Source organism: Oncorhynchus keta, chromosome 4 (genome assembly GCF_023373465.1).
Source record: "Oncorhynchus keta strain PuntledgeMale-10-30-2019 chromosome 4, Oket_V2, whole genome shotgun sequence".
Lineage (NCBI taxonomy): Eukaryota > Metazoa > Chordata > Actinopteri > Salmoniformes > Salmonidae > Oncorhynchus > Oncorhynchus keta.
The window spans coordinates 55,986,866-56,012,983 of NC_068424.1; the positions used below are offsets into that span (position 1 = coordinate 55,986,866).

The 26,118-nt window shown below is 44.1% G+C and overlaps 1 protein-coding gene across 1 annotated transcript in view; it reads left to right on the plus strand.

The window, feature by feature from the left end:
• Window positions 1-16,751, plus strand: part of LOC118379464 (ankyrin repeat domain-containing protein 50-like) — a 35,062-nt gene extending 18,311 nt beyond the window's left edge. Inside the window, 3 exon segments of the mRNA XM_035766483.2 lie at window positions 10,057-13,181; window positions 13,184-13,627; window positions 14,121-16,751. Coding sequence (XP_035622376.2) covers window positions 10,057-13,181; window positions 13,184-13,624 — 3,566 coding nt within the window. The 3' untranslated portion in view covers window positions 13,625-13,627; window positions 14,121-16,751.
• Window positions 16,752-26,118: the final 9,367 nt, after the last annotated feature.

Below are 26,118 nucleotides of genomic sequence, written 5' to 3' on the forward strand. Positions count from 1 at the left end.
TGCACGCTTTCTTGATCGCCCATTAGACACACCCACTTATTTTAACCGCTGTGCAAATACTCACAATTCCCGTAGAGCTTGATGAAAATAGACCACAAGACTTAGAGTATCAAATTGAGTCGAAGCGTACACTAAAAATAGTCCTCTGTATTGTTTACGAGGCCAGTTTGTGTTGGCAGAGTACTGCCAGAGTGCAGCGTCACGCTCTCTGTAAAGCGACCGCATGCGCCTATTGAAAATAGCACTTCTGTCCTGAGCGGAGGAGTTGTTTGTAGCCCAATACACGCTGTTTTGTGGTTGTGGGAACTTTGTGGTCACATGAATATAGTGAAGATTGAGTTTGGAGAATAACTTCTGACCAAAAGGTCATTGGGTAGGCCACCATTCAGCTCCAATGCTCCTGGAGAATATTTTGGATGGTATCCCTAAAAATGTTGCCATGGAAATTGACTCATTGTATCTCAAAATATATATTTTTTCTCTCTCTCTCTCTCTCTCTCTCTCTCTCTCTCTCTCTCTCTCTCTCTCTCTCTCTCTCTCTCTCTCTCTCTCTCTCTCTCTCTCTCTCTCTTTGTCTTGAAGGTTAACATAATCAGGATTTAAGCTGAAAGAGCTTCTTCCCGGACTGTCTGATTACCTTACTGTGTTTGCCGTGCACTCTTTGTAAACAGCGGACAGTGAAACATTGTAGTCTTGACTGAAAATGACTGACTAATCATGTCAAAACTCATTGGGAATGCATGATGAAGCCCTGTCTTGTTTCCCTGTCAGAGTACAGTAGAACGGTAGTGATGGATACCATCTGTCCAATAAAGTTTTCAGTGGAGTATTGGCTGACACACACAGTATGGTGTTCTCTTTTTGGCCATGTATAGCAACAGGATTTTAAGACGTACATATTTCAGTTTTTCACCCAGGAATGGTGGCTGGAAGCCTAAACCCTTCCAGGGGACATTCTTCTGCCCTCCATAGGGAAATAATGGTTCACTTGTTCATTACTTTATCGAGACAACATTTATCCATTGGGCACAAATCACTCCCATAACTCATGTCTACCACATACATACCTATTACTCCCCCCATGCTTGTGTGTCACCATTTATGCTGCATCCGTTCTCTGAAACTGTGGTTTTATCAGCAGCTTTTGTTTCCTTCTTACGTCTCTTCAGAGAGAGACTGTAGTCCACCCTAGTGAGGAGCTGTAGTCCACCCTAGTGAGGAGCTGTAGTCCACCCTAGTGAGGAGCTGTAGTCCACCCTAGTGAGGAGCTGTAGTCCACCCTAGTGAGGAGCTGTAGTCCACCCTAGTGAGGAGCTGTAGTCCACCCTAGTGAGGAGCTGTAGTCCAGCCTAGTGAGGAGCTGTAGTCCACCCTAGTGAGGAACTGTAGTCCACCCTAGTGAGGAGCTGTAGTCCACCCTAGTGAGGAACTGTGGTCCACCCTAGTGAGGAGCTGTAGTCCACCCTAGTGAGGAACTGTAGTCCACCCTAGTGAGGAACTGTAGTCCACCCTAGTGAGGAGCTGTAGTCCACCCTAGTGAGGAGCTGTAGTCCACCCTAGTGAGGAGCTGTAGTCCACCCTAGTGAGGAACTGTAGTCCACCCTAGTGAGGAGCTGTAGTCCACCCTAGTGAGGAGCTGTAGTCCACCCTAGTGAGGAGCTGTAGTCCACCCTAGTGAGGAGCTGTAGTCCACCCTAGTGAGGAGCTGTAGTCCACCCTAGTGAGGAGCTGTAGTCCACCCTAGTGAGGAGCTGTAGTCCACCCTAGTGAGGAGCTGTAGTCCACCCTAGTGAGGAGCTGTAGTCCACCCTAGTAAGGAGCTGTTGTCCACCCTAGTGAGGAGCTGTAGTCCACCCTAGTGAGGAGCTGTAGTCCACCCTAGTGAGGAACTGTAGTCCACCCTAGTGAGGAACTGTAGTCCACCCTAGTGAGGAGCTGTAGTCCACCCTAATGAGGAGCTGTTGTCCACCCTACTGAGGAGCTGTAGTCCACCCTAGTGAGGAGCTGTAGTCCACCCTAGTGAGGAGCTGTAGTCCACCCTAGTGAGGAGCTGTAGTCCACCCTAGTGAGGAGCTGTAGTCCACCCTAGTGAGGAGCTGTAGTCCACCCTAGTGAGGAGCTGTAGTCCACCCTAGTGAGGAGCTGTAGTCCACCCTAATGAGGAGCTGTTGTCCACCCTAGTGAGGAGCTGTAGTCCACCCTAGTGAGGAGCTGTAGTCCACCCTAGTGAGGAGCTGTAGTCCACTCTAGTGAGGAGCTGTAGTCCACCCTAGTGAGGAGCTGTAGTCCACCCTAGTGAGAAACTGTAGTCCACCCTAATGAGGAGCTGTAGTCCACCCTAGTGAGGAGCTGTAGTCCACCCTAATGAGGAGCTGTTGTCCACCCTAGTGAGGAGCTGTAGTCCACCCTAGTGAGGAGCTGTAGTCCACCCTAGTGAGGAGCTGTAGTCCACCCTAGTGAGGAGCTGTAGTCCACCCTAGTGAGAAACTGTAGTCCACCCTAATGAGGAGCTGTAGTCCACCCTAGTGAGGAGCTGTAGTCCACCCTAGTGAGGAGCTGTTGTCCACCCTAGTGAGGACCTGTTGTCCACCCTAGTGAGGAGCTGTAGTCCACCCTAGTGAGGAGCTGTTGTCCACCCTAGTGAGAAGCTGTTGTCCACCCTAGTGAGGAGCTGTTGTCCACCCTAGTGAGAAGCTGTTGTCCACCCTAGTGAGGACCTGTTGTCCACCCTAGTGAGGAGCTGTAGTCCACCCTAGTGAGGAGCTGTTGTCCACCCTAGTGAGAAGCTGTTGTCCACCCTAGTGAGAAGCTGTTGTCCACCCTAGTGAGGAGCTGTTGTCCACCCTAGTGAGAAGCTGTTGTCCACCCTAGTGAGGAGCTGTTGTCCACCCTAGTGAGGAGCTGTAGTCCACCCTAGTGAGGAGCTGTAGTCCACCCTAGTGAGGAGCTGTAGTCCACCCTAGTGAGGAGCTGTAGTCCACCCTAGTGAGGAGCTGTAGTCCACCCTAGTGAGGAGCTGTAGTCCACCCTAGTGAGGAGCTGTAGTCCACCCTAGTGAGGAGCTGTAGTCCACCCTAGTGAGGAGCTGTAGTCCACCCTAGTGAGGAGCTGTGCCTTCTCTGCTCCGGCTCTGAATGGACCATTCTTTTCACCAAAGCCAGGTGACAGGCCTGATTTACCACCACTGACCAGAAATGAAATAGCAGGCCTCTCCTGCCCCCACCATAGCTCTCAGACCAGCCCTTGTCTGCAGACCCAAGCTTGGTTACGAGAGGCCGCAGAGCATAGGGCCCCTCCGAAAGAAAGTCAAAGCACTCAAACGTCTCCATCCCGGGAGTTGTTTTCTTCTTTTTGGTGCAAATGGAGAGGCCTCACTATATTCTGGCCAGCTGACAACACAAATATCGCTGTAAAGCATTGAGGACTGTTTATTTATTCTACACCCTGGTAGAATGCTCCCCAAAGAGGGATGAAGATGGTGTTTGGATGACCTATCATTGACCAGCAGGCTCCACTGTCATGACATATTGTCATAGATGTAGGAATCGTGGACGTAGTACGGGTGACGTAAAATCATTAGAAATGGGAGGGATGTCAGTGGAAGTGACCATTCAAATAACTTTGTGCTAGATATGTGGACCGCTTATTTGTCAGGAAGGTATTGGTTACAGAATGCACAGCCTCAACGGACTAAAATATCCTTAAAATGATAGTATTTGGTTGTTCTATGGTTATCGTCATTGTTGCCGTTGACTTCATAGTTGCTGAGTTGGTGTTTACAGATTGTGCATCATGTTTTTATTCCTGTACGCTGGTTAGTCTCTGGGTCTGGGTGTTGAGCTCTACTTGGCTGTGCTGAAGACAACCCTAATCCCCCCCGAATGCTGTATTTACCACGAGCAGTCTGACAGCCAAGCAAATTACAGGTCTTCTGTGTCTGTGTATCTATGAGACCTTTGGTGTTGCACCGCAGAAACATGACTCAAGACATGGTTGAAGAACTCTGTCTCTTTGCCTTCTAGGTGATGGCCTTCTGGAATGCAGCATGGCCCTGCCAACAATCCCCGGTTTCATAGAACAAGATTAGTATTCTCTTTAGGTTTCTGTATAGGCATGTCGGTTCTCGTTTCGATACAGGGATCTTTAATTAGGTCTTAATTTGATTTGAGGAAAATAAATGCCCTATAATTTCTGGCAAGCCAACGGTTCGCCTTGCAACGGGGGGTAAAGCGTGCTAAAGACAGGGTGGTATGCCAGACTGACTCCGACTCTCATGCCAAGAATAACTTTGCAAGTACCTGGGTTTTACAGCGAGCTCTGTGAACATTCCATGGGCTGAGCGTTAAATCTGGTGCGTGGACATGCTGAACAAAATGGTTCCAGACTCCCTGCTGCACACCGATAGCAGATAGAGGTTGATTTGAAGTGACGACAAATAAAACACGATTGGCATCCAAGGCCGGACACGTTACTCTGTGCCGAAAATCTGTGCCGAAAATCATAAAGACTGGGTCAAAAAGGGTGGAAGATAGCTCGGCGGTTAAGAGAATTGGGCCAGTAACCGACAGGTCGCTGGTGCGAATCCCCGAGCCGACTGGGTGAAAAATGTGTTTATATGTGCCCTTGAGCAAGGCACTTAACCCTAAATTGCTCCTGTATGTCACTCAAGGCAAGAGAGTCTGCGCTAATGACAATAAATGTCAAAGAATATGTATTAATTAGGTCATTAAGAGTTGAACCATGGCAAGATGCAACCAAAACAATACGGTTCTTTTTAGTAACTCTTTTTTTGCTGGTTAGGTCATGTGGTCAGGATAAATGGCAGGCTCTAGCTGTGAAACATAGTATCACCATCAGTTTAATGCAGGTTTTCAAAATGTCATCTGGAGGAAAAGGCTAGTCATTGGTGCAGCTGCATGCAAAAAGGAGGCTTCATGTCAATCCAGCTGTAGATATAGTGACCCGTTGTGGGTCGAAGACTGAGCTGAGCATAGCCCCCCAGGTGTGCTGCCTTATGAATTCATCTCATACCACTATCCTGTAGTATCTCTGGAATACAACACAGCGTTTCATTGGCTGGATATTTCCCCCTAATCAGTCTGCAGGCTCTGCAGTGTTTCCCATAAATCATCTTTGATAGATGTATTCCTGCAGCGTGTGATGCGTTTTCATGCAGGTGGCTTGATGGGACCATTAGATTGTAGACTGTAATACTAGGCTGTACTAAATGGCCCGAAGTGTATACCTTTCAGTGTTCCCCAGTCCACTCAGTTACCACAACAGGTCTAACTGGAAGGTCTCCTCTCCCGTTTTGAAATTCAGGAGAGGACACGTTCGGACAAGACCCATTCAAGCTTGTGCCGCCAGGATTACTCTCTGCAAATGAATTGTTTGAATGTTTATGTAGTTGTTTCCAGTGGCACGTTTAATTCTGCTTCTCATGTCAGGATGCCGCGTAAGGACATAAATGGCACAGAAATCATTGACATAGTAATGTTTCTCCCAACAAATAAACTTGAGTACAGTTACAGTTTTCATTTCTTACTTATTTTAAAAGAATACCAACTTCCATCTATATTTCATTTCTCAATAACAAATAGACTATGGCATCTTTTCCGCAGTTCACTAACATTTATCTAATGTAATCAGCGTTCGACCGTGCAGCAAACATTTTTCAAAATGAAAAGGCAACTGAAGCTTTTAAGACTTATTTTTCTACAGACGGTTTGAGCAGAGTCTCGTCCCACATACTTGTGTTTGGGAGGCTGCCATTTTCGGTGTTGGAGCCAAGACCTCTGCAGCTGTTGGACGGGCGTTTGTCGAGTTGGGGGGTTACGGCAGGCTAGAGCAGAGGAGCTAGGGTTTCTGTTTACCTTTTGGATCTTATGACTTAATATGGTGGTTCGCGAAGAATGTGACAAATTTGAGACGCTGTCGGTCAGAACCAGGTTCATGGGTCAGAACCTGTAACCACCCCCAACTCCATACACACACACCCTACCTCATTTGTCATCTGACAACGGTTCCTCATTTTGTATTGGACTGTGTCTCTCGTGGCTACTATCCAGTTCCGTAACGAGCAGCAGCTGGGTCAGAGGCCTGTACTCGGCGCTGCATCCCTGGCCTGATGAATGCGTCAGTTGTTGGTTGGTTAGCTGTCCCTCTCTATTCAGACCCCTGCCATCCATGCTCGTACTGTTGCAGCCCCCCAGTTACAATTGACTGTGGTCCAGTTGACCTGGAAAAGTTTCAAGGTCTTGGCATCATGTCCTTGCCTGCAGTTAAAAGAAAACACGCTTCTTGAAAGGCCTGTGCAACATGAGTCATGCAGACCTCTGATAGCAGTTAATTGTGTAGCTAGTGACTACATCTGCTACTGCGATGAGCCGAAGTTGTTGCCTCAACTTTCTCTTGTGTTCATCTGTGCCACACGAGGAGAACAATGATATTGCCACGACTGCACAGCAGAGTTTCAGGCCATATGAAGTGATGTCCGTGATGACTCAAGTGGGAATTGTAGGTCAGATTCCTCCATTTATAGTCATTTAATGAAAAGACCTCTGGTGTGTTCAGACAGGGGGCCCATGCTTGTTAATTTCTTTCTTTTCCTTTCTCTGGGCGTCTGGAAATGTTTTTAGGGATAATGCTCTATTTCAAGATGGCTGTGGTTAACTTGCTCTCTCTCTTTTCCTCCTCTTGACTTTTCCACATCATCAGTGTTCATAATGTACATATTAACAACCGTGTAGGAACTGGGGCGAGAACAGTAGTCTCAAAACTGTAGGAGAGAAGGAGTGCATTCGTTGTTCATCATTGCCTCGAGAGATAAATAACTGCTACAAGTTGCTATGCAGTGTCGTCTGATTCACTGATCCTCTGATGGCGGGTTACATGTGTCTAAATCAAACACTGAGATAACCTTTTAAAAGACAGCATGCTGAGGCAAAAGCTCCCGGCTGGCTAAAATGGACTTTTAGGTCATCTGTCGTAGATATCGTTCAGTCCCCCCTCTTAATGGCCTCTTCCTCCTCTCGGGCGGTGGGTTTCCTGTCTCCGCTGGAGGGATCCCGAATGCTTAGCGGAGAATGAGACTGAGGTGGAGCAGGAGGCCACAGGGCCTGGAAGAGGCAGTGGAAAATACTCTGTTGCTAAAAACATTGACTGACACACAGAGGCTTTGGGTCATTGGGTTCTAAGTAATATTATGGTGATCCTACTGTACTCTGTTATTAGTGACTACATTATGTAGGACAGATTAGCTGCATTGTTTTGTGTCGTTTCTGTTATAGCATGGAATGGTATTATACCACAGATAGCCGTTTGTAATTATTAGGAATAGCATTTTATAATGTAGAACGTAATTAACCCTGACTTGCATGAAACGTTTTATATTCCTCAAGGATCGGTTTATCGCACATGTATGAGTACTGTCAGGTTCATGTGTCGAAAGCTACAATGACAATGATTAGAGGGGTGTGCCTCGTGTACCTACAGGTGTGGTTCCACTGCCTCTGTGTTGGATAAGGTTTCATAGTCTTATTAATGGAGGGCACAATGCCACAGGCTTTGTGATACTTGTGCACAGACAATCAAACCAACCCAGTTTGTAGTATTAATGGCACTGATTGATTCTGAGCATGTTGATTGTGTCTAAACGATGTCATTAGTCTCTGTCTAGAATCCTCTCAGATCCTTACGTTGCAATGTTTGTTTTATTTATTAAGGTACCTTCATTTAATTAACCCGGTCACCCTAACCCAGGCAGCAGGGAACGAGCCCATTTCTTCAGGAAACATTTAGAAGTGGCTTGTTTTTGATGATCTCGGGCAATTAGATAAAAGAAAGGAATTTAACACCCGTTTCCCACAGCAGGAGGCTAGTTTAGAATTGAGAAATATGTCAACATTGAACGAGTCTCTTGTTTCCCCAGAAGGCCTAAGACCATGGGAACAGTAAATGCATCTATGCGGAAATGCTTCCCCTGCCCTTGGGTGTGTAGCCTGAGCTAACTGCTTCAACATGAAGGAAGTTTCCCTCTACATGTCTGTTAGCCGTCTGGCATGGAGCTCATTTTCCCTATCTGGGAAAGGATTGCTACTGCACATTAGTGGGGTCATTCATTAAGACCCATGGTGATTTCTTTCTAAAGGTCTGGTCTGTGCATGTAGTCTGTTAATGAGTGAAGCAGTAGAGTTGTCTTATGGCCATTGGTGTACTATAAAATGGAAATGTCTCCCAGATGTTACCTACTTTGTGGCTTTTCTCTCAAATATATTACAGTACAGGTCTCAATGCATGTTTCTGAGGTATGTGAGAAGAGGTCATTTTAATTAATTAGTTGGGCCCTGAGCTTTAATGAATTAGTTGGGCCCTGAGCTTTAATGAATTAGTTGGGCCCTGAGCTTTAAGGATTTTGATGTGTATTGTATAAGAGAGTCTTATTTGCATACTTTATTTTCCAAAACTACTTACACTGAACAAAAATATAAATGCAACATGTAAAGTGTTGGTCCCATGTTTTATGAGCTGAAATAGAAGATCCCAGAAAGGTTCCATACGCACAGCAATCGTATTTCTCTCAAATTTTGTGCACAAATTCATTTACATCCCTGTTAGTGAGCATTTCTTCTTTGCCAAGATAATCCATCGACCTGACAGATGTGGAATATCAAGAAGCTAGTTAAAAAGCATGATCATTACACAGGTCCCTTGTGCTGGGGACAATAAAAGGCCACTCTAAAATGTGCAGTTTTGTCACACAACACAATGCCACAGATGTCTCAAGTTTTGAGGGACTGTGCAATTGGCATGCTGACTGCAGAAATGTCCACCAGAGATGTTGCAGAGAATTGAATGTTACTTTCTCTACCATAAGCCACCTCCAACATTGTTTTAGAGAATGTGACAGTGCGTCCAACCGGCCTCACAACTGCGCACCACATGAATGGCGTTGTGTGGGAGAGCCGTTTGCTGATGTCAGCATTGTGAGCAGAGTGCCCCATGGCGGCGATGAGGTTTTGGTATGGACAGACATAAGCTATGAACACGATGGCAATTTGAATTCACAGAGCTACCGTGACGAGATCCTGAGGCCCATCGTTGTGCCATTCTTCCACCGCCATCACCTCATGTTTCAGTATGATTTCTGCCAATATCCAGCAACTTTTTACAGCCATTGAAGAGGTCTGGGGCAGCATTCCACAGGCCACAATCAACAGCCTGATCACTCTATGCGAAGGAGATGTGTAGCGATGCATGAGGCAAATGGTGGTCACACCAGAAACTGACTTGTTTTCTGATCCAAGCCCCTACTTTTTTTAAGGTATCTGTGGCCAACACAAATACCTTTTAAAAATCTATATATATCTGTATTCCCAGTCATGTGAAATCCATAGACTAGGGGCTAATGAACTTTTGAATGATTTCCTTATGAATTGCAAGTCAGTAAAATCTTTGAAATTGTTGCATGTTGCGTTTTATATTATTGTGCAGTATATTTTACAATATTATTGATATGTCTTTGGTTAAATGTATTGGACTGATAATGTATTGTGTTTTCTTATGATAATCAAAGGCCTTATGCATCAAATACCCCTTTAGAGCAACAATTACAGCAGCTTTGTTTTCCATAGTCCTTCACAAAAGATCTGCCATATCGATGCTGAACTGATTACTCTGCCAGAGACCAGGGTCATGCTCTCAATTCCTTTGAAAGGTTTTATTTTAACAACATGGCTTTGCCACTAATTAGTCTCTGCTTTAGGAAATGGAAGCTTGATGTAATATAATTTTTCAAAGGTAAAAGATCAATGGGAAAATGGAGTGACTATATTCTGAAGGTCAGACGTCTTTCTGAGAATTTAAGGTCACCATGGGAAAATGTATTACTTATCTTCGTATGAGTGCTAAAATTCAGTGTAAAGACTAATTATACCCGCTCTTTATTACTCTGATACACTGTAACACTGCCATATTAATATTGGAAATGTGTGGGAAGAAGTTGGCGGAAATAAAAGTTTGTGGTAAACTAATAGTTTTTTTTTCTCTATTTTCTAGGTTTCCGTAAAATCAGCCTGGATGACCTCCGTAAAGCCTACATCGTCAAGGACGTGCAGCAGTACATCCTCCACAGACTCGACCAGGAGGAGGCCCTTCGCCAGCATCTTACCAAGGAGACGGCCGAGATGCTCAACCAGCTGCACATCAAAAGCAGTGGCTGCTTCCTGTACCTGGAACGAGTGCTGGACGGGGTGGTGGAGAACTTCATCATGCTGCGAGAGATCCGTGACATCCCCGGCACCCTCAATGGCCTCTACTTGTGGCTCTGCCAAAGGCTGTTTGTCCGGAAGCAGTTTGCCAAAGTCCAGCCCATCCTCAACGTGATCCTCGCCACCTGCAGGCCGCTTACTGTCAAGGAGCTTTACTATGCTGTCTGGACCAAAAACATGGCCCTCACCATGGAGGACTTTCAGAAGAAGTTGGACATCCTCTCCAAGTTGTTGATCGATGGCCTCAGAAGTACTAAGATCCTCTTTCACTACAGTTTTGCCGAGTGGCTCCTGGATGTTAAGCATTGTACCCAAAAGTACTTGTGTAATGAAGCAGAGGGACATAGAATGATGGCAATGAGTTACACTTGCAGGGCCAAGCAGCTCAAACCGCTGGAGGTGCAGGAGTTTGCCCTGCATCTGATCAAATCCAACCTGCAGATAGAGCCTTTCAACCTGGCTCTTTGGATGGTGTGGAATGGCACACCGACTAAAGACTCTCTTTCCACCTCCATACCTAAAGAACAGGAGGTTCTGCAGCTTCTGGTCAAAGCTGGGGCTCATGTCAACAACGAGGACGACCATGCCTCTTGCATAGTGCAGCAGGCACTGGAGAGAGAGGATTCCATTCGGACATTGCTAGACAATGGGGCCTCTGTGAACCAATGTGATTCCAGTGGCAGAACTTTGCTGGCCAATGCTGCGTACAGTGGAAACCTGGATGTGGTGAACTTTCTCATATCCAGAAGAGCCAACATGGAGCTGGTGGACAGCCATGGACAAACAGCACTTACTCTTGCTGCAAGACAAGGGCATATTAAGGTGGTCAACTGCCTCATTGGCTGTGAGGCAAACATCAATCACACAGACCACGATGGGTGGACCGCCCTTAGGTCTGCAGCCTGGGGTGGGCATTCGGAGGTGGTGTCTGCTCTCCTCTACGCCGGTGCCAAAGTTGACTGTGCTGATGCCGACAGCAGAACCGCCTTAAGAGCCGCAGCTTGGGGAGGCCATGAAGACATCGTGCTGAACCTCCTCCAACACGGAGCAGAAGTCAACAAAGCAGACAATGAAGGAAGGACAGCTCTCATTGCAGCGGCATACATGGGGCACAGAGAAATCGTAGAGCACCTCTTGGAACACGGGGCAGAGGTGAACCATGAAGATGCGGACGGAAGGACAGCCCTCTCAGTTGCTGCTCTCTGTGTGCCTGCCAGTAAAGGTCATGCCTCTGTCGTAAGCCTCCTCATTGACAGGGGTGCAGAGGTGGACCACTGCGACAAAGACTGCATGACCCCCCTCCTTGTGGCTGCCTATGAAGGACATGTGGACGTAGTTGATCTGCTGCTGGAAGGTGGAGCTGACGTGGATCACACTGACAACAATGGCCGAACGCCTCTCCTTGCTGCAGCGTCCATGGGCCATGCCTCTGTTGTCAATACCCTGCTTTTCTGGGGTGCAGCTGTAGACAGCATCGACAGTGAAGGAAGGACTGTTCTGAGCATAGCGTCCGCTCAAGGGAATGTAGAGGTGGTCCGAACTCTGCTGGACAGAGGGCTAGATGAAAATCACAGAGATGACTCAGGCTGGACCCCATTGCACATGGCCTCATTCGAGGGTCACCGGCAAGTATGCGATGCCCTCATTGAGCAAGGTGCCCGATGCACAGAGGTGGATAATGATGGTCGAATACCCCTGATATTGTCTGCGCAAGAGGGCCACTATGACTCTGTCCACATTCTTCTGGACAACAAGTCTTGCATCGACCAGAGAGGTTACGATGGGAGGAATTCTCTCAGGGCAGCTGCACTGGAAGGCCACAGGGATATTGTTGAACTGTTGCTGAGTCATGGTGCTGATATAGATTATAAAGACGCAGACGGACGCCCAACATTATACATATTGGCACTTGAGAATCAGCTAGCAATGGCGGAGTACTTCCTGGAAAATGGGGCCAATGTGGAAGTCAGCGACACAGAGGGAAGGACGGCCCTCCATGTGTCCTGCTGGCAAGGGCATGTAGAAATGGTCAGGATGCTGATCAACTATCATGCCGACGTGAACTCTTGTGACAACGAGAAGCGATCGTCCCTCCAGTCAGCGGCTTGGCAAGGCCACGCAAACGTTGTGCAGTTCTTGATTAACAATGGCACTCACGTGGATAATACATGTAATCAGGGGGCAACAGCGCTTGGCATTGCTGCCCAAGAGGGGCACAGAGATGTAGTGCAGATCCTTCTGGAGCATGGCGCTGACCCCAACCACGCAGACCAGTTTGGACGCACAGCCATGCGTGTGGCTGCAAAAGGGGGGCATTCAATGATCATCAAACTTCTTGAGAAGTATGGGGCCTCGAGTCTTAATGGCTGTAGTCCTTCGCCAGTACACACTATGGAACAGAAAATCCCACTCTCTGTGTCTGGGAAAATGCACTCCCTCACAATAAAATCCAACAGCTCTGGCAGCACAGGAGCTGGAGATATGCAGTCATCGGGACGTGGTTTACAGAACGGTCCTGTCCACGCCTTCAGCTCCCCTTCGGAATCTCCTGACTCTACCGTGGACAGACAGAAGTTGTCTCTCTCAAATAATTCCCTCAAGAGTTCTAAGAACTCCTCACTGAGAACCACCTCGTCCACAGCGACTGCACAGACTGTGCCGATAGATAGTTTCCACGGAATGACCTTCACAGAGCAAATCCAGCAACACTCTCTGCCTCGCAGTCGGAGCCGACAATCCATCGTCTCACCTTCCTCCACCACCAAGTCCATTGGACATCAGCAGGGCTCTCCGAGTGAATTTGGACATCAGCAGGGCTCTCCGAGTGAATTTGACTGGGCTCAGGTTAAGCCAGGTCTCAAGTCGACCAAAGGGAGTAAGACCGAAAATACCACATTCAACAGCAAAGGGGGTCTGGAGACAAGAAAAGGCTCAAGAGCATTGGCTCAACCCAGGGTCAAGTGTTAGAATATGAGATGACCCAGTTTGATAAGAGGATTGCGCTCAACAAGTCTGTAGCGAGCATTGCGGTGAAAGATCCTCATTGCAAGATCATGGTTGGTGGCTCCACCCAGCCAGAAGTGGGACTGACCCAAGAGCAGTTATTCATCCAACAGCAGAGCATTGCAGAGAAGAAGCGAAATGGCATTATGACAAACCCCAACTACCATCTTCAGGGCAATCAGGTTTTCCTCGGGAGGGTTTCTGTCCATAGGACTGTACAGAATAGAGGGCACCAGGACGTTCTGGAGAACTACCCCATAGGGGAGACTGAATTAAGCCTTAAACAAGTCTTGAAACTGCAGATAGAAGGATCTGACCCTGGGTTTAACTACAAAAAGGAGACTCCATTATAGCTGGTAAGGGTTTAAACTAATCTGATGTCATGCTTTTTTCCTAAGCATTAACCACCGACTCTAGAGTTCTTCTGGTGTTCAACAGTTGTTTTATTAATGATTTAATAAGTAGATGATCAATTCAGACGGGCTTTATTTTCAGTATGGTTTCAAATGGTTTCATTACATCTTGAAGATAGAAGATCTAGTTAACAACATGCAGGGATGGGATGAAGGCTGAAGATCAGAATCCCCGTGTACTAGTATACATGTCTGTATATTACTTGTATGATTGATTGCCACGTTGCTGATACAGTATGTTGTTATTAAAATACAATCTAATGACTCACTCACCACTACTGGAAGCACTGTATGGAAATGTCCTGTCAATATTCTATTATCATTAGTAGACTTGAACATGACTGATGCATTTCAAAGAATGTCCTTTTCTGGCCAAGAAGACTACGATGTTTTCCAACTCAGCACTAAACCCAAATCATTTTCATTGCCGTTTCAGATGTCTTGAATGCAATATCGTCATGCAGACATCGGAGGGAATGTGCCAAAGCAACTATGTTCATCCGCATAAGAACCGATTGAATTGTTTTCCACTCTCAAGTGGAACACCTCAGAAAACCTATGGGAAGAATGTTGATCGCTGCACAAGGCTTACATGAACTGATACTTCAATGTGCCTACATCTGTTACAGTCTTCTCAGTGTAATCATGCACACTATCATTTAATTTAATGTATTGATATTTATGCAGTGTATGCACTTTTTAAAAAGAGAATGACAAACATGCATTTGTTCAGTCTCCCGTTTATGCTCATGTGGTTCAAACTAATTGTTCAAAAGGATCATATATATATTTTGTGTGTGTTGTTTTGTCCTGGAATCATACACACCAACAGCAATTTACCACTGAGTTCATCGTCACATCAGATCAGAGGGACATCAAGATAATCGATGACATGGGATAATGTTGCACGCGTTGATACTCTGTCTTTCTGGAAACCCCAAATAATCGGTGTTAACTTTGTTCAGTGTGCTAAGCATATACTATATATAAAAAGGTATGTGGACACCCCTTCAAATGAGTGTATTCTGCTATTTCAGACACACCTGTTGCTGAGGGGTATAAAATCGAGCACGCAGAAATGCAATCTCCATAGACAAACATTGTCAGTAGAATGGCCTTACTGAACAGCACAGTGACTTTCAACATGGCACAGTCATATGATGCCACCTTTCCAACAAGTCAGTTCGTCTGGGTTTGGTGGATGCCAGGAGAGCGCTACCTGCCCCAATACATAATGTCAACTATAGTTTGGTGGAGGAGGAATAATAGTCTGTGGCTGTTTTTCATGTGGTGGCAGGTAGCCTAGTGGTTAGAGTGTTGGACTTGTAACCAAAAGGTTGCTAGATCAAATCCCAGAGCTGACAAGGTAAAAATCTGTTGTTCTGCCCCTGAACAAGGCAGTTAACCCAGGCTGTCATTGAAAATAAGAATTTGTTCTTAACTGACTTGCCTCATTAAATAGAAAACAGTTCAGGCTAGGCCCCTTAGTTCCAGTTAAGGGAAATCTTAATGCTGTGACATTGTAGACAATTCTGTGCTTCCTACCTGTTAAAGCATGTCAATGCAAAGTGAGGTCCATACAGATATTGTTTTTCAAGATCGGTGTGGAAGAACTTGACTGGCCTGCACAGAGCCCTGACCTCAGCACCTTTGGGATGAATTGGAATGCCGACTGCGAGCCAGGCCTAAATGCCAGGCCTCACTAATGCTCTTGTGGCTGAATGGAAGCAAGTCCCACAGCAATGTTCCAACATCTAGTGGAAAGCCTTCCCAGAAGAGGGGGAGGCTGTTATAGCGGCAAAGGGAGGACCAACTCCATATTAATGCCTATGATTTTGGAATGAAATGTTTGATGAGCAGGTGTCCACATACTTCTGGTCATGTAGACTATGCTGTGTGTAATATGATAATAGTTAAGGCAATTTGCTATACAAGTATAATCAAGCATATTTATTTAGGAAAAAGCCACTTTCATTTGTATTGTAAGCTCTATCATGGTGCTGTGTTCAAAAAAAATCCTACAGTTATTTTGGACTCCATTTTGGTCGTCTTAATTCTATTTTCTTTTTATGTGTATTGTAGTACTGCAGATACAGTACCTAAAGGGGGAGAGTTCGATGAAAATGTTAAACCAATGTGATTTCATTTAGTCCCTGTGGGACTTTGAATTTGTTTTTGTGTGCATTTAAATTGATTAAAATAACCGTTAGTATACTGTCGACTACAGAGTTTGGTGCTGAATGCAAATGTCTCAAGCTTAAGCCGGGGTGAATGCATTCGTTGACAGAATTCTATATAACTCGCAATGCAAGAAACTTAATTCAAGCTTTGTTTCCCCTATTGTAGTGTGGCTATGTTTTGATAATTGCAGTATATTTTGGGGCAAGACACAAAAAAGGCTTACGGTTCACTTGTCACGACTTCACCTACTAGTAGACTTCAATAATATGATGTTATTTAGGCATTGTTTGAAATGTATGCCTATCATGCCAAAGTTGAAACAGCTTCTTTTTTTTTTCGCCCGAGCGGCTGCAGATCAGTTGCCCCAGCTCTGGCTCCCCTGGCAAGGGAGGGTCCTGGAGATGGTGCTTTCGGATTGGAAACATGTGTTTCTAATGGACTATGTGGAGCCTGTGTGAGCATTGGCGTGTCATATTTTTTTGCAGGGCTTTTCACAATGTTCACAGTGAGCAATTTTGTGCCAAGAGAGAGAGAAAAAAATGGACCGCTGTCGCATGCACAAACACATACGGTATAAAGCCCAAGTCACAGCCCTCCGCTCTCCAGTACAGCATGAAGGTGTGCTACAGTATGAAGGTAGAAAGGAAACATTTTAGGATCAATTCTGGACGAGTATTCAAACTTGTTTCGCCATCTATCAAACTGTCATTACTTGTCTTGCCTGTGTTGTCTGTAATATTGTTTCGAATTGACCCTAAACAATTTGATTGTAAATAGCTTACCATGGACATTGAACTTTTCATTCAAAAAGCGTATTTCCTGTACTCTGTTAAGCCGAATTTTCTGATGTATATTAAAGTGCTTAATAAAACATATTTGCTTTACTGCTGGAAGTTAGACTCTCTTATTGTTCCATTATTGTAATTTAATAATCGCCACATTCTCAATGAATCCTTTTAACCACTGTACCAGACTCTTAACAGAGATGCATACTATGCCAAGTCTGTTCCCTATTAGATAACCTTACGTGTCGAAGGCCATTACATGCATCCCTGAGCATTGAGCAACCGTTTCTTCTCTTGTCAAATAATTGCCTGGTTTGGCATTGTTGCCTGCCTTAATGCGTTGAATCTCGTGAGGCCTACATATACACACCGATTGACTTGATTACTGTATCCTCTCGAGAACTATGTCACGTTCTGGGATAGTCATTTCCCAATGAGCCTTGTGTCAATTGTGTTATCTATATATAATACATGGCTTTCTACTGTTTACTTCAGCAACGACACATAGGTCAGCAGTATGACGCAACATACAAAGGTAATCTGTTGATTCATTGGATAATGTCTTTTACTGACAAATTGACACTGAAATGTATCCAACTCACATTTTTCAACGAGTCTCCGTAGTGGATATCTGACTCAAATGAAAGATTGTATTGCAACCATAATTATTTACAGCCAACTTATCCAAGCATAGATGAAGTCAAATAAAAGCCTGAGTCAGTAGCCCCCAGTGGGGTGGACATTTGGTCATAATGCAGAAGGTAGATAAAGAATAGGGTCTGATTTTCCTGTTATTAAAGCTATATAACCACAGGCTACACTGTCAATCTTTCCCCACCATGCAGTTGATGGCGGAGGGCCGAACCAGGACATTGCATGCATCGCAGCACTTGGATCAAACTGAAGTGGAACAGAGGGCTGTGCCAAGCTCCATCACAGCTCTGGTTCACTCTGTTCACCACATAGGAAGAGATGATAGGAAGACATGAGGGGTCTGGTCACAGGGATGGTATCATGTTACACGGGCGATTAAATGTTTAATCTACTTCCAAATAAATAAAGTGTTGATATTATGCTTGATTATGAAGCAGATTGAAGCAAACATTTGTAATCAAAACAGTTATTAGCAGTTTATTTTTTATAAGTTGGCGATCATAATGGTTATTTCTCTTTTCTGTTGTCATGCTTTTGACAGTAAGTCACTTCGATCGTTGCACCCTTTTCATCCAGGCATTGACTGAACAGGAAAATGGTGTTATTTTGTGGTTTAGAATATACAAATCTAATTACTATAGGTTTAGTTGTTGTGGGTTGGGGGGTGGAGTTGTGCCTTCGATGCAATTTCCAGCTATTCTGTAATACAGAAATGAGCCCATCAAAACAAAGAGACTAATCTTGCTCTCGGGACTTCAGAGCTTCCAACCACAAACAAGGGCGACATGGTCTTTGATATCTCCACCCTGCCAGTAATAAAGAAGTTCTGTTGTAGGTCCTCACATATAGAATGTGTTAAGGGAATTCAACCAGGGTGTTAATGAGCAAATCAGCTGGTGATGACATCATCAGGAGTGTCCATGGTTGATTCTTTCTCTTGGACTCTGCCAGTGTCCACATCTGTTTCTCCTCCTTGTGGATTCTCACAATACAACCTCTGAACAGAGCCCAATTGTTTTCCGTAGACCAATTTCAAGTAATATTGCATTCAAATGACTTGGTAAATGGACGCATCTGGCATGTTTTGATGCCAGTCTGTTCACGAGTGATCTTTAGACATGTGACGGGACAATATGCTGCTGTGGTGTTTCAAAACAAACACATTTAGTGGATGAGCTGGATTGGAGTAAGGAAGTATACTGTACATCCTGTCAGCAAAGACAGTGTAGGAGCTGGTGAGGAGCAGTAAAGAGTAGGGGCCATGGAGAAATCTCTCAATGGGAAATATAAGTCCACTCATTCATTTATTTTACGACAAAAGTGCCGTGAGGCATAACACTTTATCCGTCTGGTTCGCAAATTGAAATCGCCAGAGGTTCCCATTGCTAGGGTTTTCTTAATAATCATACATATTTAGAATTTTGCTGAACGTTCCTGCAATGAGATAATAATTTAGTGGAGGAAAAGGTTATGATTTGCGTATGCTGGATGGAGATTTATTATGTTGCAGATGGAGGTGGCAAATGAACTTCAGAGTCGCATTAAATACATGCCCTGCTGCATATCTCATTACCTGGGGAGCTGGCGCTGAATTATACGTTGGGGAAAGGGAACGTTTCTCTTCATATGAGGCAATGTTTTAAGGCAAAGGACGTGACTGAACAGAGAGTAAAAGAAGACGTTAAACGACCATTTGTTAAGACTGAAATCATAAAAGCAATGTGGAAAGTAGACTTGTGTTCTGAGATGATACCCTTCAGAGGAATGAATGAATTGGCCCTCATGAGTAACAGAGCACAAAATAAACTGTTTCCAAGCGATACTTTTTAGATGTGTTTTTTCCACTTGCTGAAGTGACCAAAGGCAGCATCAAACCAAATATTGATATGCAGTGATAGAAGCATGCCTTGTTCAATAAAGGTAACTATCTATATGACTCTATTTTGAAAGCAGGTGCCTCAAGGCAGATAATGCTAATATTTCACATAAAATAATAACAGTATATGCATATTCCGTATGCCTTTGTTGCTTAAAGTTACCTAATCCCTATGATCTATCAAGAAAAGTGGATAAAAAGCCTTAAAGGACTCTCCAAAGAAAATCTGTTCTCTTTGATGCTCGAAGCGATGGCCCAGTATGTACACAGGTGTCCTAGTTTCACTGTAGTCTGAATAACCCTCATGACTGAACATTCATATCTGGCATTTCTTCACAATAGTTTTAGAATATGTGTTGTCACTGAGGAGACATTTCTTTTGAAAGGCTGGCCTTTAGTATGTGAATCGCCCATATACTGTACCTTTGTACCACACAGACGTAATTTGTCATTACAGATGAAGCCAAGGGAAATAAACAGCAGTTCATTACAGCCTAACCATCCCAGTGGCCAAGACAGAGGACTACATTAAACTGCTGTTTGCAGCATTTGATGCTGTAGCTTGTGATATCTTCTCTTTTTCATGTCTGTGGGACACAAGGGAACTGGAATCTTGTAGAGACAGCTGGGAATAATCATCAACAGATTTGCCTTTCCCCTTTCAGCTATAAACATTGTGCACAACGGAATGAGATTGAATATCTATCAAATAGACCATTCGCTATCAAACCGTGAAACTGAGGAATAGGAAAGCGTGCGCATTTATGCATATTGATAAGCTACATGAACATCTTATTGCGTTTGAGCGATTATAGTAGGGAGTTGGTGAATTTTACCAGTGGCGACTTTCTTCAGGAAATAATCCTCCCTTACTGTTGCTTGGTTCAGCTCAGGACACCAGTGCTCTTCTCTGCTCTGTTTTCCACTGCGTCGAGCGAATACAAATATTAGGTGTCGAAGGGCCCTGGGACAAATGGCGAATTGTGGAGAAGAAACAAAAAACTGTTACTGTGTATGAGGGAACTGAGAATGAGTATGGAAGGAGCCTGGAAATCAACATAGTGAAATGACAAGCAAGGCTAGATGTGAGTGCCAGGTGAGTGCCAGATGATAGCATGAACTCCAGAGGGCGTTGTTGAATATTGTTGAATACAGTGTGGAGAAAGGGTTTGAAGACACCGGGGGAACACGAGATGGTTAGCTGCTGGACACCAGTAAGAGTTACTTTAACCAAACAACTATGGCCATGACTCCAGGGCTACGGCAAACTTGCGAGGCAGAACGGGATAACTCGTGGGCAGCCTGACATGTTGCCTTACTGACTGATCATTCCGTCAAAACCTGCCGCTCCATCCGGCCATGCGTTAACTACCATCGAAATCATTGACCGACCCTTTGTGTGGTCGAGTGACCCTCAAAGTTAACTGCAATTCAGCACAATCAGTGCATGACCTTCCGACTCAGTACTCCCCAGATGCGCATTCTCACTGGCCTCATGGCCCTTCACGTACCCCTGAACCCCTATTCCAGGTCAGTACCTTTGACTCCTCGTAAAGGGGCCCCTTTCTGCTGCTCTGGCCAGTCAAGCAGCACATAGAGTCTGAACTCATTAACCACAGAAGCTGGGATGTGGAAGAGGTAAGGGCTCTCAAGTGGTCTGTCATTTATTTGACCTACTGACTATGTGCCACAAATAGCATTTGAATATTTGCAGTGCACATAAATACATTTATGACATTTTTTATTTAACTAGGTAAGTCAGTAATGAACAAATTCTTATTTACAATGGCGGCCTACACCGGCCAAACCTGGACAACGCTGGGCCAATTGTCCGCAGCCCTATGAGACTCTCAATCACGGCCGGTTGTGATACAGCCTGAATTCGAACCAGGGTGTCTGTAGTGACAACTCTAGCACACTGAGATGCATTCCTTAGACCGCTGCGCCACTTGGGAGCCCAAACATATAGCCTTGGGTTGTAGTTACTATAACCTAGAAAGCGCCTCTATGGTTAGGTCTGTGTATTTTTCTTGATAGCCATGTGAAACCATTTATTTTCGGCCATTGGGTCATGTCTGAAACTTCTTTAAAAACATATCATTTCACACTGGAATGAGTAACTGAGACAAATATGTCGGGTATGACGTGTCAAGCATCTGCTATTGTGGGCTATATGGGGTTTAGAAGGGATATCAAATCAAAGTTTATTGGTCGCGTACACAGATTTGCAGATGGTATGGCAGGTGCAGTGAAATGTGGTTCTAGCTCCAACAGTGCAGTAATAATACCTGGCAATACAAAACAATACACACAAATCCAAAAAGTAAAAAGATCGAAATTAACACACACCCACCCACCGAGTGTACAAAACATTACGAACACTATCCTAATATTGAGTTGCAGAACAGCCTCAATTCGTCGTGCATCAACTCTACAAGGTGTCCAAAGTGTTCCACGGGGATGCTGGTCCATGTTGACTCCAATGCTTCCCACAGTTGTGTTAAGTTGTCTGGATGTCCTTTGGGTGGTGGACCATTCTTGAGTGTGAAAAACCCAGCAACATTGCAGTTACTATCATACCCCGTTCAAAGGCACATAAATATTTTGTCTTGCCCATTCACCCTCTGAATGGCACATATACACAATCCATGTCTCAGTTGTCTCAAGGCTTAAAAATCTTTCTTTAACCTGTCTCCTCCCATTCATCTACACTTATTGAAGAGGATTTAACAGATGACATCAATAAGGGAGTTTAGCTTTCACATGGTCAGTCTATGTCATGGAAAATGCAGGTGTTCCTAATGTTTTAACACTGTGTGTGTTTGTGTGTGTGTGTGTGTATATATACAGTGCCTTGCGAAAGTATTCGGCCCCCTTGAACTTTGCGACCTTTTGCCACATTTCAGGCTTCAAACATAAAGATATAAAACTGTATTTTTTTGTGAAGAATCAACAACAAGTGGGACACAATCATGAAGTGGAACGACATTTATTGGATATTTCAAACTTTTTTAACATATCAAAAACTGAAAAAATTGGGTGTGCAAAATTATTAAGTATTCAGCCCCCTTAAGTTAATACTTTGTAGCGCCACCTTTTGCTGCGATTACAGCTGTAAGTCGCTTGGGGTATGTCTCTATCAGTTTTGCACATCGAGAGACTGAATTTTTTCCCATTCTTCCTTGCAAAACAGCTCGAGCTCAGTGAGGTTGGATGGAGAGCATTTGTGAACAGCAGTTTTCAGTTCTTTCCACAGATTCTCAATTGGATTCAGGTCTGGACTTTGACTTGGCCATTCTAACACCTGGATATGTTTATTTTTGAACCATTCCATTGTAGATTTTGCTTTATGTTTTGGATCATTGTCTTGTTGGAAGACAAATCTCCGTCCCAGTCTCAGGTCTTTTGCAGACTCCATCAGGTTTTCTTCCAGAATGGTCCTGTATTTGGCTCCATCCATATTCCCATCAATTTTAACCATCTTCCCTGTCCCTGCTGAAGAAAAGCAGGCCCAAACCATGATGCTGCCACCACCATGTTTGACAGTGGGGATAGGGTGTTCAGGGTGATGAACTGTGTTGCTTTTACGCCAAACATAACGTTTTGCATTGTTGACAAAAAGTTCAATTTTGGTTTCATCTGACCAGAGGACCTTCTTCCACATGTTTGGTGTGTCTCCCAGGTGGCTTGTGGCAAACTTTAAACAACACTTTTTATGGATATCTTTAAGAAATGGCTTTCTTCTTGCCACTCTTCCATAAAGGCCAGATTTGTGCAATATACCTCAGCTGTAGATCTCTGCAGTTAATCCAGAGTGATCATGGGCCTCTTGGCTGCATCTCTGATCAGTCTTCTCCTTGTATGAGCTGAAAGTTTAGAGGGACGGCCAGGTCTTGGTAGATTTGCAGTGGTCTGATACTCCTTCCATTTCAATATTATCGCTTGCACAGTGCTCCTTGGGATGTTTAAAGCTCTTGGGAAATCTTTTTGTATCCAAATCCGGCTTTAAACTTCTTCACAACAGTATCTCGGACCTGCCTGGTATGTTCCTTGTTCTTCATGATGCTGTCTGCACTTTTAACGGACCTCTGAGACTATCATAGTGCAGGTGCATTTATACGGAGACTTGATTACACACAGGTGGATTGTATTTATCATCATTAGTCATTTAGGTCAACATTGGATCATTCAGAGATCCTCACTGAACTTCTGGAGAGAGTTTGCTGCACTGAAAGTAAAGGGGCTGAATAATTTTGCACGCCCAATTTTTCAGTTTTTGATTTGTTAAAACCTCTTGGGGATAGGGCTGTCTACTGCCCCCGCTGGAGTAATTGCGTGCCCATAGTAAACATAATTTTTTTTTGTCAAAAGTTGCTAATATATGCAAATATATATTTAAAAAATATATATAAAATAATATATATATAAAAAATATTATTGAATAGAAAACACTCTAAAGCTTCGAAACCGTTTAAATTATGTCTGTATGTGAAGCAGAACTCTCAGGGCAGTCATTCTCCCAAACTCTGTCTTGTCATCAGAAAAGTTGGCCCAACTTTGACGTCATCGCCCCCCCTCCCCCCCTTCCCAAGCAGTTACAGGTCTGGGAACAGCCTCTCTGTCTTCAGCACGATCTCAGCTTTCAATGGGGCTTCTCATTGTGAGAATCGCGCGCTCACGAGAGTTTTGGCGGGCCGAAACCTTTCGGTCACGCGAAAAAACAGGTCACTTTTATGCGCGCTCTGCTCAGTCTTTTTTCCAAGATCGATTATACAATGCATGCGTTTCTGTTCGTCCTCACGATTGCTGTACACCTTTATAACATGTTAAAGCTTGATTATGAAGTTAGTTTGACAAGTTTAATCGACATATAATATGTAAGTTCGACGTTTTGGTGCGCATCCACTTGACTTTTGGCTACATTTCAACCGAAATGTGTCGTGTTTGAGAACCGAAAGACACAGACTGCAAAACTAAACGCTGTTTTTGGTAAGTATAATTCCTTCCAGGTCTTCTGATGGAAGAACAGCAAAGGTAAGGGAATATTTATGTGGTAAATTTGGGTTTATGTGGACTCCAAGATAGAGGAGCCATAATGCTACTTTTTGAGCGCCGACTCATAGTATAGCCTAGTGAACGAAACCTGTAACGTTAAAAATAAATGTAACACAGCGATTGCATTCAGAAGAAGTGTATCTAACTATATATATGTAGAACATGCATATTTAGTCAAAGTTTATGATGTGTATTCCTTGTTAGCTGACGTTATCTGCCGGAGCTATCGTCATTTCTCAGGACATTTGAGTAGCATTTTTTGAACGATGCATCATTGTAAACAGAGATTTATGGATATATATAGCATATTATTGAAAAAAACAAATGTACTGTGTAACATGTTATATTACTGTCATCTGATGAAGATTTCAAAAGGTTAGTGCATTATTTTTCTTTTAATCCTGCGTTTGTTGATTGCATATTTTTTTCAACTTGGCTATGCAAATTAGCCGTGTCTTCGGTGGTGGTTTGACATAAATATGTGCTATGTTTTCGCCGTAAAACATTTTAGAAATCTGACTTGCTGGGTAGATAAACAAGGTGTTTATCTTTCATTTGAGCCATTGGACTTGTTAATGTGTGGAGGTTGTGTGGAGGTTGTGTGGAGGGGGGTGTTCCAAAATTGGAACCCTAGTCCTCTTCTGGTTAAAAAAGTTTGAAATATCCAATAAATGTCGTTCCACTTCATGATTGTGTCCCAATTGTTGATTCTTCACAAAAAAATACAGTTTTATATCTTTATGTTTGAAGACTGAAATGTGGCAAAAGGTCGCAAAGTTCAAGGGGGCCGAATACTTTCGCAAGGCACTGTAGATATATTTGTACTATTTTCTACATTGTAGAATAATAGTGAAGACATCAAACCTAGGAAATAACACATGGAATCATACAGTAAACGAAAAAGTGTGAAACAGATCAAAATATAGTTTTCTGTTTGCGATTCTTCAAAGTATCACTTTTTGCCTTGATGACAGCCTTGCACATTCATGGCATTCTCTCAACCAGCTTCACGAAATAGTCACCTGGAATACATTTCAATTAACAGGTGTGCCTTGTTAAAGGTTAATTTGTGGAATTTCTTTCCTTCTTAATGCGTTTGAGCCAATCAGTTGTGTTGTGACAAGGTAGGGGTGGTATATAGAACATAGCCCTATTTGCTAAAATACCAAGTCCATGGCAAGAACAGCTCAAATAAGCAAAGAGAAACGACAGTCCATTATTACTTTAAGACATGAAGGTCAGTCAATACAGAACATTTAAATCTGGGAGCGAGGCATCGTGTCTGTTATGTGGCTGGATTTCCATTTATAAGCCTGAGCCGTTTAATTTCGACTCCACTTTGTCCCTGTACTGTCGTTTGGTCTCTGATTGCCTTATTGAGGTCATAGCTGGTATGTTTGTACATGTCTATGTTCCCAGTCACCTTGCCATGTTTAAATGTGGTGGTTCGCGCGTTCAGTTCTGCATGAATGCTGTCATCTATCCACAGCTTTTGGTTTGGATAAGTTCTAATCATCACAGTGAGAACGACATTCTCTATGCACTTCCTGATGAACCCAGTCACCGAGGCTGTGTATACGTCATATTATTCTCAGAGGTGACCCGGAACATTTCCCAATCCGCGTGATCAAAACAATCTTGAATCATAGATTCCAATTGGTCAGACCAACATTGAACAGTCCTTACCATGGGTGCTTCCTGTTTAAGTTTCTGTTTATAGGTGGGGAGGAGCAGAATGGAGGTGTGATCCGATTTTCCGAAAGGGAGGTCGGGGGATGGCATTGTAGCCGTACCGGAAGGGAGAGTAGTATTGATCCAGGGTACATGATGCGTGTGTAGCTCAGTTGATGTGTTGATAGAATTTCGGTAGCGTTTTCCTCAGA